Source organism: Mastacembelus armatus, chromosome 13 (genome assembly GCF_900324485.2).
Source record: "Mastacembelus armatus chromosome 13, fMasArm1.2, whole genome shotgun sequence".
Lineage (NCBI taxonomy): Eukaryota > Metazoa > Chordata > Actinopteri > Synbranchiformes > Mastacembelidae > Mastacembelus > Mastacembelus armatus.
Genome location: NC_046645.1, coordinates 11963324 through 11978564, shown reverse-complemented (window position 1 = coordinate 11978564; position 15241 = coordinate 11963324). Strand labels below are relative to the sequence as shown.

The 15241-nt window shown below is 37.5% G+C and overlaps 2 protein-coding genes across 2 annotated transcripts; one reads left to right on the top strand and one right to left on the bottom strand.

The window, feature by feature from the left end:
* Positions 1-909: 909 nt before the first annotated feature.
* LOC113134337 (extracellular calcium-sensing receptor-like) lies at positions 910-6292 on the bottom strand. The gene is made up of 10 exons (XM_026313664.1): positions 6274-6292; positions 5752-5911; positions 5028-5316; positions 4856-4942; positions 4311-4502; positions 3614-3883; positions 3353-3556; positions 3044-3263; positions 1936-2052; positions 910-1811 (listed from the first exon to the last, which is right to left on the bottom strand). Exons 1-10 carry the CDS (start codon positions 6290-6292, stop codon positions 910-912), a joined length of 2460 nt encoding a protein of 819 aa, XP_026169449.1.
* Positions 6293-8646: 2354 nt separating this feature from the next.
* On the top strand, positions 8647-13310 carry LOC113134329 (extracellular calcium-sensing receptor-like). The gene is made up of 7 exons (XM_026313653.1): positions 8647-8985; positions 9514-9801; positions 10519-11070; positions 11194-11415; positions 12067-12190; positions 12323-12795; positions 12888-13310. The coding sequence occupies exons 1-7, from the start codon at positions 8662-8664 to the stop codon at positions 13308-13310; spliced, it is 2406 nt and encodes an 801-aa protein (XP_026169438.1). The 5' UTR covers positions 8647-8661.
* The last annotated feature ends 1931 nt before the right edge of the window (positions 13311-15241 follow it).

Below are 15241 nucleotides of genomic sequence, written 5' to 3'. Positions count from 1 at the left end.
CAGTCTAGTTTTGTTCCCACCATTCAATTTTATAATATACTTCGGCAAAGTGGTTATATCTTTATAACACATTTTAAACACAGACAATTTTTTGTGCTTTACAGAGGCAAAGAACAACACTGTAAAAACAGTATGCATTAAAAACTAGAATAAAATTTACAGTTGAATGCAACAAGGGAAAGGCAAGCTGAGACCCAGCCTGCCACTTCACCTATTTCCATGGTAAGTTCCTTACGCTAAGTATGGTTGTCACTGCTTCCTCAGCAGCCAGTTTCGCCGTTCTTCCTCTTCATTCCCCTTAGGGTTTCAGTGCCTTCCGCCCATTAGATACCCCCACTCCCTATATTTACTGTATTTTCTGAGAGACATTTAACCTGTTGTCATTCTGTCATGCATCTGGGTCCTACTTGGTCAGAGCCTGACAAACCTATTTTGATAGTTCATGTGGTGTTTAACCACCAAATTCTAATCAGTTCATCAATCAGTTTCAAGAATAGAAAGAACATGACGACACCGTAACTCTGACTCTAGACCTGGACATTTGTGCCACATTTGAAGCAAGTTCCTCTTGAGATGTCACATTCACAAGTATGGGATAAATGGATGGATGTATGGGCAACCCAAAAACATATTGCCTCCAGCCATGGCTATCGCCGGCACAGAGGCAAGAAAAAGGGCTTAAGAACAGTATAAAGTATTTTTCCAAAAAACCAAGCCTGAGAATATCCAAAGAATATTCACCACACTTTTTCTTTTTTCAAAATAAACGTTAAGGGTAATAATGTTTATTTTCATGTAGACTGACTACATTAGCAATGCCTAGTTAGTATCAATTTGAAATACATAATGACTTTTAAAGGCTATTTCTAAAGCAATGAATAGAGAGTTTACATGATAATTTACAGCAAGTCACTTCTTTTTATTTCCCATTAGGTGTTGTTTTGTATTCTTTTCTGGCTTCAGTAAAATAATGTAACATTTTGGAGCAAACAGACAGAACAACAAGCCAAAGCTAGAAGCCAAAATAGCAAATGACTCTACGGCATCAGCGTATTTTCCAGGAGAGCTAATATAAGCTGGGATGAATGCTAGCCACACAGCACAAAAGATCAGGATACTGAAAGTAATGAACTTGGCCTCGTTGAAGTTGCCCGGCAGCTTTCGGGCCAGAAAAGCAAGTACAAAACACAAACAGGCCTGTAGACCAATATATCCCAGAACACACCAGAATGCAAGGGTGGAGCCCACACTGCATTCCAGTATGATCTTTGAGCTTTCATACTGTGTATTTCGAGATGGAAAAGGGGGGGTGTCAATGAGCCAGGCAGCACAGATAACCACCTGAACCAAAGTGCAGCTGAAGATAATGGCCTTCTGCTGCCTGGGCCCCAACCACTTCATGATGTTGTCTCCTGGCCTGGTGGCAGTGAAAGCAGCCAACACCACCAGAGTCTTCCCAAGGATGCAGGAAATGCAGAGTGAAAATGTGATGCTAAAGGCAGTGTGGCGCAGCATGCAGGACCAAGATGTTGGCTCTCCAATGAACACCAGGCAACACAGGAAACACAGCATCAATGCAAACAGGATGAAGAAGCTGAGTTCAGAATTATTCACACGGACGATGGGTGTGTTTCTGTGATAGAAGAAGACTCCAAAGACAGCAATGGTGAGGCAGGCACCCACTACTGAGATGACTGTTAGGGCAATACCTAATGAATCATAGCCCAAAAACTCCACTTTTTTGGGAATACAAGCTGTTCTGTCTTTGTTTGACCAGAAGTCCTCAGGACAAACTGTGCACTCTATTGAGTCTGAAGGGTAGATGGTAAATAAAAAAACAAACATTTCACACATTCAGAAATGACATATTACAACAATAATATAAAATTTTAATTGTTGTAAATTTTAAATATTTCCTTTTTTTCTTTAGCTCACTTGTCTGATTGCTAATTTTCCCACTGTCACATAGAAGACAGTCAAAGCAGCAGACAGGTTCCCCACGACGGACAGCCTTCCGGGATCCTGGAAGACAGCTGGTACTGCACACAGACACTGGCACCTAGAAAGCACAAAGAGACAGAAATGACCAACATGATTGTGAACTTTTTGCATATTAGGTTGGCGAAGACTCTTCTTTTGCAGAACATGAAATGGGCCTGAACTCAAAAGGCATTACTAGTTTTTGCATACAGTACTTCAGACTGACAAATTGTAAACACATACTTGACATCAAAATGCATACTCGCTAGGCAAAAATGTGTGCAGGTTGGCACATCTGCAATATCTGCTGATTTATGCTCCTCACCCTTGATGTTTTTATTGCTTTTATGTTTGCCAACATTGTAATCTGAACACCTTTGCATTTCATTCTATTGGCCAAGATAAGCAATCTGCTGGAGTCACATTAGAAAGAGTAGAAAATTGTGATAACCATTTTCCCACTGAAATTAAAGAGTATGAAAACAATTCAATTATTAATCAAATGTTTACCTGATTAATCAACGTTGCAATCTTAGAACTATTACTTCAGTATTTGTTCAGAAAATGCAAACAGAAAATAGCACTGTGTGTATATACTGTGTACAGCGTATGAAATGCATTTAACACAATACAATGGAAACAACAGACTTTTTCTACAGATAAAATTAGGGTAATTTCAAAATGTAATGTAACATATTGTTTCTGGATTGAATTGGTCTTCCATAGTCAGCAATACTGCGTCTTTGTGCCTTTGTGTGTTTGTGGATACAAATGTTTCAATTTAATGCAATAAATATTCAATAAGTATTCAAATGATACATGCCTACTGCATTTATGTTTAAAGCATTGTACTATAAAGAATATAATGTGAAGAGTTGAATCACTAAACTTCTCATACTGCATGGTGGGCCTTGAATCACTGTTGTTTACTCTATGAATGGAAAGAAACTGATATCAGACCCAGCTTGTGCTGCCCACCTGACTTACCTCCACCTCAACCTACAGAACTTCAACAGTTGGCATCTGATGAAGGTAAAAACACAGTGTGAGCAGCTTGCCTCACTCTGATGCCCTGTCCATATTATCCTGTCCTCCTGGATCACCAGCTCCTCTCCAGCAGGCTTGGTTCCATCAAACACCCCCACGTTGACAAACTCAATGTTCCCGCCTGTGCCTCTCTGCCAGTTGATGATATCATAATAGGGTATGGAATCACCCATCGAATCAAAGCTCATCTCGTCTCCAGCAATATTAAACTTTACTTCTTGGAGGTAGTACTGGAGCTTAAAGACCAATAGATAACATGAGATACCCAAAAATACTGCAAACATTTTAAGTGTAATATTGTAACTGAAAGAACATCAGAATATACCTGCCAGGAGTGTACATTATTGCTTTGAGCACATGAGTTATTTGGAAAAGGGCCACTATCTGGTTGACACAGAAGAAGGTTGTGAAGGGAATGAGCAATTGCATATACAGCCTTATAGACATTATAGGAGACTCTAGTGCTGGATGTATTCATGTAGGCTGAATGCTGCTCCAACAGTGATTCCTGTCCTGAGCATGGAGGCAACTGGGAACCAGAGGATGCAGAACTGCAACCATACAGAGCCTCCCACAGCTCATGTACCAAAGAGTTATTGGGATACATCTGAGGGTTTACTGTCTTCAGGTAGTCACTGAGTCCGGAGATATAACCTTTTCTGATGGCAAACCCAATGGTGCCACCCAGGTAAGGGTAATACTGACTTCCTGTAAACACAGATGCTGTGACCCAGGCTTCACTAGCCACCCATTGTATTCCAGTGATGTTCTGAGTCATGTAGTCTCTCAAGAATGGAGTCATCTCCCCCTCAGCTGAAAATACCACCACCACTCTTGCTGTAGAGCTACCCATCACCTTTAGATGATAAGGTGTTTTAGGGGAAGGCAGAAAGAGAGGAAATTAAAATAAAGTGAATAAGACTCAGGGGTGTAACATAATTATTTTTTGATCATATTATGTAGGATTTGAAAATTCTGACACCTGTTGACATCTAGTGATAATGACAAAAAGAAACTTTGCATACACCAAACCCCACTTCCTTTCCCCACTATAGATCCCACCCGTAAAATTAACAATTTTCCGGGTGGGATCTTATCTTATCTTCAGCATGTTAATTAAATTAACATGTAGTCTGAAACAAAATATTTTTTTACTAAACTGTTGTGAAGTTTTATTGTCACTAATTGTTATATTTATTTTTGTATTATTTAATTTGAAAGGTTATTTAGATAAAATTAGATTACTGAATGCTATAACTTATTCAGTATTTATTTGCATGTACCTGCATGATTTGCAGTGCCCTCTGGCGACTGTAGAGCAGAGGTATCATTTCTTGGTATGCAACACATACTTTGGTACCCTGTAATGCCCTCAGCAAACCTTGCACAGCGGAGCGGCCATATTGATGGTCCCCTAGCACTATCCCCACCCACGTCCAGTTGAATCGTACCAGCAGCTGAGCAATGGCCTTCACCTGTGCTCGACAGAAAAGTGCCTCAGGTCACTCAGGTCTCAATTGCAGACAATTAACATAAAATAAATTGCTTTTTATCTGGCACCATTTTATATATGTATTTATAAATTTGCCTCTATTGTTTTTTTATAGCATTGCAAGATAAAATGGCCAAGTTCTTACTAGTGAGAATATTAAAAACCTAACGTAACAATTGTTTTCCTTGATGGTTGAATTCAACTACCTTGTCCTTTTTCAATTATTTCAAAACTGCAGTGTACTTAGTAAGAAACAGAAAGTTTGTTTTTATCAGTACAGAATTGAACACTTGTCCAAATCTTTTTTTTTTTTTAAATCTTGGTAAAAACTCTTACCTGATAATCATCATTAGGGATTACTCTGAAGAAGTTAGGGTATTTTTTTCTGTCGGCTAAACATGCGCACGAAGAAAAGTAGCTGATCTTTAAAGAGGGAATATAATTAGTACAGTGAGGCAGATCAGGTTAATGTTATTTGTTGATTACAGAGGAAAGCATTCAGCATTACCATTGGGATTTTGAAGGGCTGCAGGATTCTCGACACCACAATAGACTGAGCAGACCCAGATTCTCCAATGATGGCGAGGAGTGGAGAGGCACCACTACATGTAGGAGAGTCATCCGCACTCTGCCCATTCAACACTGCCAGGGCAGCCCTCTGGCCAGTCAGTGGGTATGCACATGAATCAAAGATTTTGTACCCAAGGGTGTAATTGGGCAATAACTCTGGACTCTGATTTATCTCCTCCACTGCCAACCTCATAGTCAGAGCCCAGCGGAAAGCCCTTGGATCAAATCTGTTTTTCAGCAGACAGAGATGTAAATACACACACACTGAACACAAGTGAAGGGGAAAAGTAACAAAGAATGAGATAAATATGTAAATATGTAATTTCAAGTTAAGCTGATTGCAATGCAACTTCATGTGCTTTTATGCTTCATCCATATTTCATATAATTTCCTAATTCAGTATATTACAAAGTTATGATTTTTTGGCAGTGCTGTATTTTATAGGTTTATAGTTTTTTTTTAATAATTCAACAATGATTTTGAAGATCTTTGCTTGAAAAGCCAACATTCTTGTACTAGTGTTAATTGTATTAAATTGTTGTTCTTAATACAGGTAAACATAAATCTATGCTTCACAATATATTTATATTTACGTCTGAGCAACGAAATCTTAACTTTAATTTCTACAATTATTGTTTCCAATATTTATTTATTAAACTCACCCATTGCACTTCACTGGTGGTGGTCTGTATGTGTAGTTGATGTCTGGCATCTCCTGGTTATAATGGAGGGGGAAGATCCCCCCAATAACATAGTCACCCTTGGACACAAAGCCTGGTTGAAAGCTGTTTCGAAGAGTGCAGACTTCAGCTGCAGCTGGGGCTGGAGAAGTGAAGCAAGACACTGGGCTGTAAGTTAAAATGAGGACACAGACAGAGTAAAGCAAAGGAAATAAGGCAAGTAGAGTCATTGTTAGAAAGAAAGAGAGAGAATGCAATTATTTAGACATCTTATATACAGTACTGAGCTTCGCTTTCTTGTATTTTATTAATGACAAAATTAATCTGGATTGGACATCTTTAGTCCCGCCTTATTTACTAAAGCGGGTTGATGTAAAATGCATAGCAAAAAATGAATGATGCAATAGGAAAATGCAACTGAAGATAGGTTTGGCTATGAAAACATAAATACATTTTTGTTAATGCAAGTTTAGTTGCCAACAGTCTAAATGCAGTAATTCCTACTTTCATTTCCTACCAACATGTTCCACTCTGGGTGATTGTTGATTGGCGGACATTAACTGCACATTTAAATATTTGTTGTCGGCATCTTTGCGTGTCCACTTCGAAAATAAGCCTGAGAACAAACATGCTTCTGACTAGGTCTGAGATTGCAGATATATTACCATGATTGGGATCATGTGAAATCATCAAATAAAACAAAATAGTAAGGAAAACAGCATAAATGTAAGAGGGCTAAATAAGAGATTATATCTGTGGATGAAAGAGATGTAAGAGTACAACTACTAACCAACTGTCCAATGATATATTAAGGCAAAACAAACCAATTATTTACTGATCTTTTTTTCTTAAAAACAATATTCAAGCTTGTTATTCAGTATTTCTTTCTATTTTCTTTATTTTTTTACAGTTTATCTGACTTTGCTTTTAACTCTGTTGGATCCCAATTGCCTGTATTCACTAGCCATACACCTGACCACTACTATACTATGAATAACAATAAATGACCCACATTTTGGGAATCACTGTCCTACAGTATATCACAAAATAATGTAAGTGTATTGCACTTTGCCACAGTGTTGGTCATCTGAGCCAATACATCATTTGGCTGAAGAGTTCACAAATAGACTTTACATGAGAGTAATCACTAAAGATATATGACACTAATATTAAGACTGACTACAACATATTTGTATTTGCCCACTGCACCTGCATTATCAGTCACCTAAGTACTACTCCAAGGCCTCCCCAAACACAAAAACACAGGTTTCCCCAAGTCATGCTCCATGCTGCTTTATTCATGCCAAACTATATTTATTATGCTATGGGACTGGAATTAACACTGCTCTGATAAATGCTTCTCTGCCAAGGAATCAAAAACCTTTGATCCTGAACAGAGACCAGACACTCTTTGTATAAATGACAGGCTTTGTAAGCGTTACGGAAAGCAGGCCCTTAATCAGTGTAAAGGATGGATACTCTGCTATTTTATGATATCATTAGGAATTTCTGTCAGATTCTTGTTTTCCATGTAAAAATTTTACTCTTGAGATTTAAATGTTTAAAATGTCTAAGAAAATTAATCCTCAACAACCCAAACTGAAGTAATTTGTGGTAAAGCTTAGGTTCACGTTTACTTGAAATAGCTAAACTTACTGAAAGTATTGCTAGTATGGTGTTAGAAGTAGGTTCTTAGTGTTATTCTTATTCCTATTTATGTATGTGAATTACTGTATATTACTCTGTTGTAAAATGCTATCTTCATATATTCTACTAACTTAAATATTCTTAAACCGATGTAGGATGAGAAAAGGGAGAACTGATTACTCTCTTTTTATATGTTTAGATACAGACTTTGATTTTTAATCTTTTTCCTTCATTGCAAAATGCTATTTGTCCTAGTCTAGTTGTTCCAGTGTGCTGAAGTCATTAGATTCCCCATCTTCCCCGTACTCGTAAATAATCCAAATAAATCCACTTAAAATGGATGGCACTGGTATCTTATTGTTTTGTTTCCACAAGAACTTGGATCAAACTGATGCTCAAAGGTGTAACAGCTCACTAAACACTCACTTGTTTTACTTAAAATATTCATGCATTTTCTATACCCTCTTACTGGAGCCTATCCCAGCTGTCTTTGGATGAAAGGCAGGGGCACACCCTGGAAAGGTCACCAGTACATCGCAGGGCTTCACTCACAACAATTAATTTAAAAATTAAAATTTTACATTATTTTTAACATGACTGATTGAGCAAATTAAAAAAGCAGCACACTTTGAATAAATAAAGAGCTGATTATAAAGATACTCCCCCCACACCCACTGCCATTTAGGCCACACCTAACCCTAGGAACATCAGGTGTTACCTTTAATGATGTCACAGTCTGACTGTACTCCTTGCAGTATATACATCAGCTGTGTCCTGAAATACCATTATCAAAAAAGTATGTGATCAGAAAGAGCAGCTACTCTTGTATATTGCTGAGCTGGAGCTTTCCCTCACACAGGAGCCAGTCATGCCACTGAAAGCTACAAACTTTCTTCTGTTTCTTTCCCTCTTTAGGAGTACACCAGTCTCTGCTGCTACTCTGGATAACTGTGTTTTCTTGGGAGAAGAGGAGAAAAACAATTTGTATGAAGATGGAGATATAGTTATAGGAGGCTTATTCCCTCTACACTACAGCCCTGTTGTTTCTTTTCCAGCATACAAAACAAAACCAGCCCCTATTATATATAAGTAGTAGGTGACTTTTTTGAATATATGCTATAGTATTTGCTTGTTTATTATGCATATTACATTTTTTGGATTTGCATTCCCGGTATTGTGGTTATTTGTTGTGTGATGAACCACTTTGCACTTCTTTATAGTTTCAGCTCTCGTACCTTGCGCTGGATGCAGACCATGGTTTTTGCAATCAAAGAGATAAACCAGCGCAGTGACCTCCTGCCACAGCTCAAGCTGGGTTTCCATATCCGTGACAGCTGTGATGACATACCTGTGTCTCTCAGAGCATTGTTGGTGTTGGCAAATGGGCAGCCAGAGAGATCCACAACCGAGAGTTTGAACAGAGCTGAAGGTGTAGAAAGAAACATTAGTGATTCAACATTAGGCTGTGATGCTGTCCACAGGGCTGTGTCCCATGTTATCATAGGAGATGCTGCCTCTGGAGTGTCTATGGCTCTGCTAAGAAGCCTGGGTTCTTTCCATATCCCCCTGGTGAGACTGCTTGAGCAATCCTGCTGTGATAAACTAAATCATATGTATTATTACCATGTTAAATCAATGTGTCAAACAGTTGCAAAGTTGTTGCTGTCCACTCCAAAATGTGACTTTTCATTAGCTAGGAAATAATTTAAATCTCTGCACTGATTTACATATCCTTGTATTATAGCTTAAGGTAAGTTTCCTGAATGCATAAAACATTGTGTAATCTTTTATCGCCAAATTTATAAAATTTTTGTTGGACAGAGATGCAGTCACTTGCACTTGAAAGTGACAAGATTAATTATAATTATTGATTTATTAACCATTTCAAATGTCTGTATTTCAAAACCAGTAATAATTCAGCTTCTTTCTTGCAACTGACAGACTAAACTCCCATTTTAATTTCAAACACAGGGTTTCTGCCTCACTGAATCCTTCTATAAAAAGGTGGCATTGTTTAGTGGAATTTGATGCTTATTTTAGAGGCTTTTCAGTGGACGAGGTGAGCTGAACGTGAACTATTGTCTGCTATATTTCTAGGTGAGCTATTTTGCATCCTGCAGCTGTCTGAGTAACCAGAGGGAGTTCCCCACTTTCATGCGCACAATGCCTAGTGACGCCTTCCAGATCAGAGCACTGGCCCAGCTGGTTAGTTATTTTGGTTGGACCTGGGTAGGAGTGATTGGTGTGAACTCTGATTATGCTCGCTTTGCAATCCTGCTCTTCCTCCAGGAGTCTGTGAAATATGGTGTTTGTGCTGCTTACACTCATTTATACCCTGTGACCTTGGGTCAGCAGGCTCTAGATGAGCTTCTGGGTATTATTCAGGTACCACTGCATCATTACAATTTTCTCATATAGGTGCAGACAGGGCAGAAAACATACAGTAATATAAACAAGGAAGTGTGAACTACATTCTGAGCATTTGCTAAACAAGTTGAGAAATTTATTTGAAATATAATTACAGTACATATCTACATCTATGATACATATGTGTATAGATGTATATATGTATATATATCCATGTGCATGTAACAAAAAAATCACAAACCTACATAAAATTAGCATATAAATTATGGATATAAGCTACTATAAGACTTATATGTAGTTTTAGTTACTAAAAATCTTGTTTGCGCATTTTTCATCCAGCTTATATTATTTTCAGTTGACAAGACTCACACCAATTGGTACTGTAGCACTCAAATCTTTACTTTGAAAAAAATGACAACACTTATTACTTTTAAATACTTATTTTTTCAATACCTCTTGGACTGTTTATGAACTGCACTTGAGAGATGCAATATATTTTTTTCACCCTAAAATACCTATACATATTCAATCTTAAATGCCTGTTTATAACTATTTATCACTATTATAAATGCCTGAATATGTGTATTACCTTACATAAAGAACTGATAATCTGATAATTAATAGTTAATTTAACATATATGTATATATACATATATATATATATATATATATATTTTTTTTTTTACTGCTTTAACCTCATCAAATATTAATTGCATTTACACTTTCCATATTCAGATGGCATCCTCAAAGGTCATCATTAACTTTTCTAGTGAGTCAGAGATGCAGGGCATTTTGACAGAAATCAGAAAACGTAATATAAAAGGCCTGCAATGGATTGCCAGTGAGGCCTGGGCCACTGCCACAACACTCTGGGAAAATTCTGGAGATCTCCTGATGGGAACACTGGGTTTTGCAATCCGCAGAGCTGATGTGATTCCAGGGCTGAAGCAGCATCTCCTTGGTCTCAGGCCACCATATATTCACAAATCAGCTTTCTTGGCAGAACTGTGGGAAGAGACATTTAACTGTCGACTTAATGGGTCTGTCAACAGCCACTATCATGGGACTGGCAATTACCTCGACAGAGAGCCATGTAAAGGAACAGAGAATTTAAATGACGTTTACTCTGCTTATTCAGATGTGACACAGCTAAGAGTGTCATATAATGTCTACAAGGCTGTGTATCTGGTGGCCCATGCCTTGGAAGATATGAGCAACTGCAAAGTGGGAATGGGGCCGTTCCTAAATGACACCTGTGCAGACCCAAAGAATTTTAAACCGTGGCAGGTGAGACTGATTGCACGTTCCAAATAATTATAATCTGTATAATGTTTTGAGTAGAAATGAAAAAAATGTGATAAACAAATTAAAATCACAATTTTTTTTAACATCATTTTGTTTCTCCCTCAGCTAATCTACTACATGAAACGTGCCAATTTTTCAGCACTCGGGGAAATTATCAATTTTGATCAAAACGGTGACCCCATTGCTTATTATGATCTCGTAAACTGGCAGAGGAAGCCTGATGGTTCACTAAATTTGGTTAAAGTCGGTTTCTATGATGCCTCATCGCCTGCTGGACAGAGTCTGATCATAAATGACTCCGTAATTCAGTGGCCTGTTGGGAAGCAGGTGTGTTCTCTGCAAACAGGCTTGAGACCATGTTCCCCTCTTAGACTGTTATATGTTCTCTTGATCCAGACAGCTGCCAATTTGTTCTTATTAGTATGTAATATACTTAATGATTAAACAAGCAAGAAAATGGCACCTTCAAACACAACCTACTAAGGCCAACAGGATTAATAATTTAAACTGCAATATCAGATTGCAGTTACGTATCGCTATAGAAAAATTGGGGTAGCTAAATTTATGAAGTGTGAAATTTTACAAATTGTATAGATTCCGTTGGTATTAGATTGGTAGGAAAGCTTTTGTTTCCATATTACAAATAAAAATACCTTATGCTACGATTACTAATGTAGTAAATATGTGTGTAGGAAAACATACAGTCATGTTTTATGTTATTGGGAATTTAAATATGACAAAAGCATGATCATTTTCATATTGACCAGCAGGTAATTATAATTTAACAATTACCCCCTTTTTGTAATTCTGTCAACAACTTAACATAAGTTATATTCAACTGTAACAACAGCATTTAAGGTCACACTGGAATCCATTTGCACAACTATTTTATGTTTTAGTCTGTAAGTGAAGTGAACCTATAGTGACAGAATCAGAATTAAAATCAGTCTTTCTGAGTGGCTGAACTTTGCCTCTCAGGCTCTCCGGTCTGTATGCAGTGACAGTTGTCCTCCAGGTTCCCGCATCGCCAGGAGAAAGGGGGAACCCATGTGCTGTTTTGACTGTGTCCCCTGTGCTGAAGGAGAAGTTAGCAATAATACAGGTGTGTTGTGTTCTGTCATTTTTTTTTTTTTTTTTGTTTTTTTTTTTTTTGTTATTCAAATGTAAACTGAGCTGCATTTGTGCAAAATCAGCTTCTCTAAACTTAAGGGTGGTCTTTTCTCTCCAATGTCAGATTCATTAGAGTGCTCACGCTGTTCAGAGGACACATGGCCCAATAAAGCCAGAGATCTCTGCATCCCAAAGGTTACTGAGTACCTGTCTTACCATGAATTAACAGGCATTTTGCTGTGTGGTGTCTCTGTCCTCGGAGCTTGTATTTCCCTCTCCATCATCGGCATGTTCCTCACCTACAAAGACACGCCACTGGTTCGGGCAAACAACATGGAATTGAGCTTCCTTCTCTTGATGTTCCTTGCTGTTTGTTTTCTTGTTGGCCTGTTGTTCATTGGGGAGCCTTCAGACTGGTTTTGCTACATCAGGTACCCTGCCTTTGGGATCAGTTTTGCCCTCTGCATTTCATGCCTCCTGGCCAAGACAGCAGTAGTTCTAATGGCTTTTAGGTCCACACTTCCAGGAAGTACTGTCATGAAGTGGTTTGGCCCCAATCAACAGAGAGCCAGTGTGCTTTTAGGAACAGCGGTCCAGGTAGAAACACTTTCCATAAGCCAACTATATAAATACTCTGTCAGTCGTGTCAGTTAAAAATGATCATTCTGCTGCTTTTCCCTTCTGTTCAGGTAATAATCTGTCTTATTTGGCTGCTGACCAGTCCACCTCATGCCAACAACAACACAAATTACCACAGGGCTACCATCATTATTGAGTGTGTCACTGGTTCAGAGGTTGGCTTCTGGTGTGTTCTTGGATACATTGGCATCCTGGCCTGTATGTGTTTCATAATGGCTTTTTTGGCTCGGAAGCTGCCTGATAATTTTAATGAGGCAAAGTTCATCACCTTCAGTATGCTGATATTCTTTGCGGTGTGGATTACTTTTATTCCAGTGTATGTAAGCACAGCTGGAAAATACACAGTGGCTGTGCATATTTTTGCTATTTTAGCTTCAGCTAATGGACTCCTGTTTTGTATTTTTGCACCAAAGTGCTATATCATAATTTTCAAACCTGAAAAAAACAACAAGAAAACATTGATGCAAAGATAAAAGTGCTGATAAAGAATTTGTATGTGTAAGGAAAGCAATTTTTATTGAAATATCTTTGTGTTGTCCTATGAACTATTAAATATTCATGCTGAAAAGAATAAAAAAAGTTTTTATTTACTGTTTTACATTTACCATTTTTATATGGAAATTTATTGCATTCACCAAAGGAAAAAATGTCAGATCGTATCTCATAATGACGTATGGTGTAATTCTCACTTACTGGGGCGTATGGATTGGAATGCTCTAGAACATGCCTGAAAATCACCATGCTCTTAAGTCACTTTTTAGCAACATAATGTAGCAATACTTGTCAGTATATAAAATTGTACATAGCCAAGATTGTTAATAAAACCTAATTGGGTATACTTAACATTTCATAACATAAAAAATGTAGGATTGAAGTAGTGCTCCCAGTTGCAGGCCCCAGTGTAAATCACTATATACAGTACACGTAAAGCTTCACAGCCTGGCTCACATTAATGAATTCAATAGCATCTAGCACGATTGAACTTTGAATAGTAAATTCAGTGTTCTCAAAGTTACAATATGTACACAAATCCAGAATATTCATATATATATATATATATATATATATATATATATATATATATATATATATATATATATATAAAGGTTTTAAAAGAATTAAATATCTAATACACCCCATTTATTGACATTTTTCAACAAAAATAAATGTGTATTACAAAAATCTGATATTATTTTGATATATCATAGTAATAAATATCAAGTAATCATTTTCATCAGTGGTTTTCAAATACAGTAAAGCACATCCTGCCCATATATACCATCATATTGGATAAGTATAACATTAATTAAACATCAGCTTTAGGAATATAAACTGTATCATACAATACTGTTTATTAATAAAACAGTACTTCTACACTACATTATATAATAATTAGAAATAAGAGTAACTTCTATCTATCGATCTAAAAGATCATATTTTTGGTTCAGATTTTTCCCATAACATGTCTCTTGGTATTTTTCTCAGGTTTGATCAATATTATGTAGCATTTAGGTGCAAAAATGCAAATGAATAAGCCAAATGCTGAAGACAAAATGTCACAGGAAATACAAAGTGAAAACGTCACACCGAAAGCTGTGTGGCGCAGCATTCATGTCCAAACTGTGGGTCTGCCGATGAAAGTGAGAGGACAGAGAAAAGGCAAAAAAAGACAAAACAACAGAAAACAGCTCAGTTCAGAGTTGCTGGCCTTTATCACAGGGGTCATTCATTATCTATACCCTCTTACTGGAGCCTATCCCAGTTGTCTTTGGGTGAAAGGCAGGGTGACACCCTGGAAAGGTCACCAGTACATCACAGGGCTTCACTCACAACAATTAATTTAAAAATTAAAATTTTACATTATATTAAACATGACTGATTGAGCAAATTAAAACAGCAGCAGAATTTTCAATAAATAAAGAGCTGATTATAAAGATACTCCCCCCACACCCACTGCCATTTAGGCCACACCTAACCCTAGGAACATCAGGTGTTACCTTTAATGATGTCACAGTCTGACTGTACTCCTTGCAGTATATACATCAGCTGTGTCCTGAAATACCATTATCAAAAAAGTATGTGATCAGAAAGAGCAGCTACTCTTGTATATTGCTGAGCTGGAGCTTTCCCTCACACAGGAGCCAGTCATGCCACTGAAAGCTACAAACTTTCTTCTGTTTCTTTCCCTCTTTAGGAGTACACCAGTCTCTGCTGCTACTCTGGATAACTGTGTTTTCTTGGGAGAAGAGGAGAAAAACAATTTGTATGAAGATGGAGATATAGTTATAGGAGGCTTATTCCCTCTACACTACAGCCCTGTTGCTTCTTTTCCAACATACAAAACAAAACCAGCCCCTATTATATATAAGTAGTAGGTGACTTTTTTGAATATATGTCATAGTAT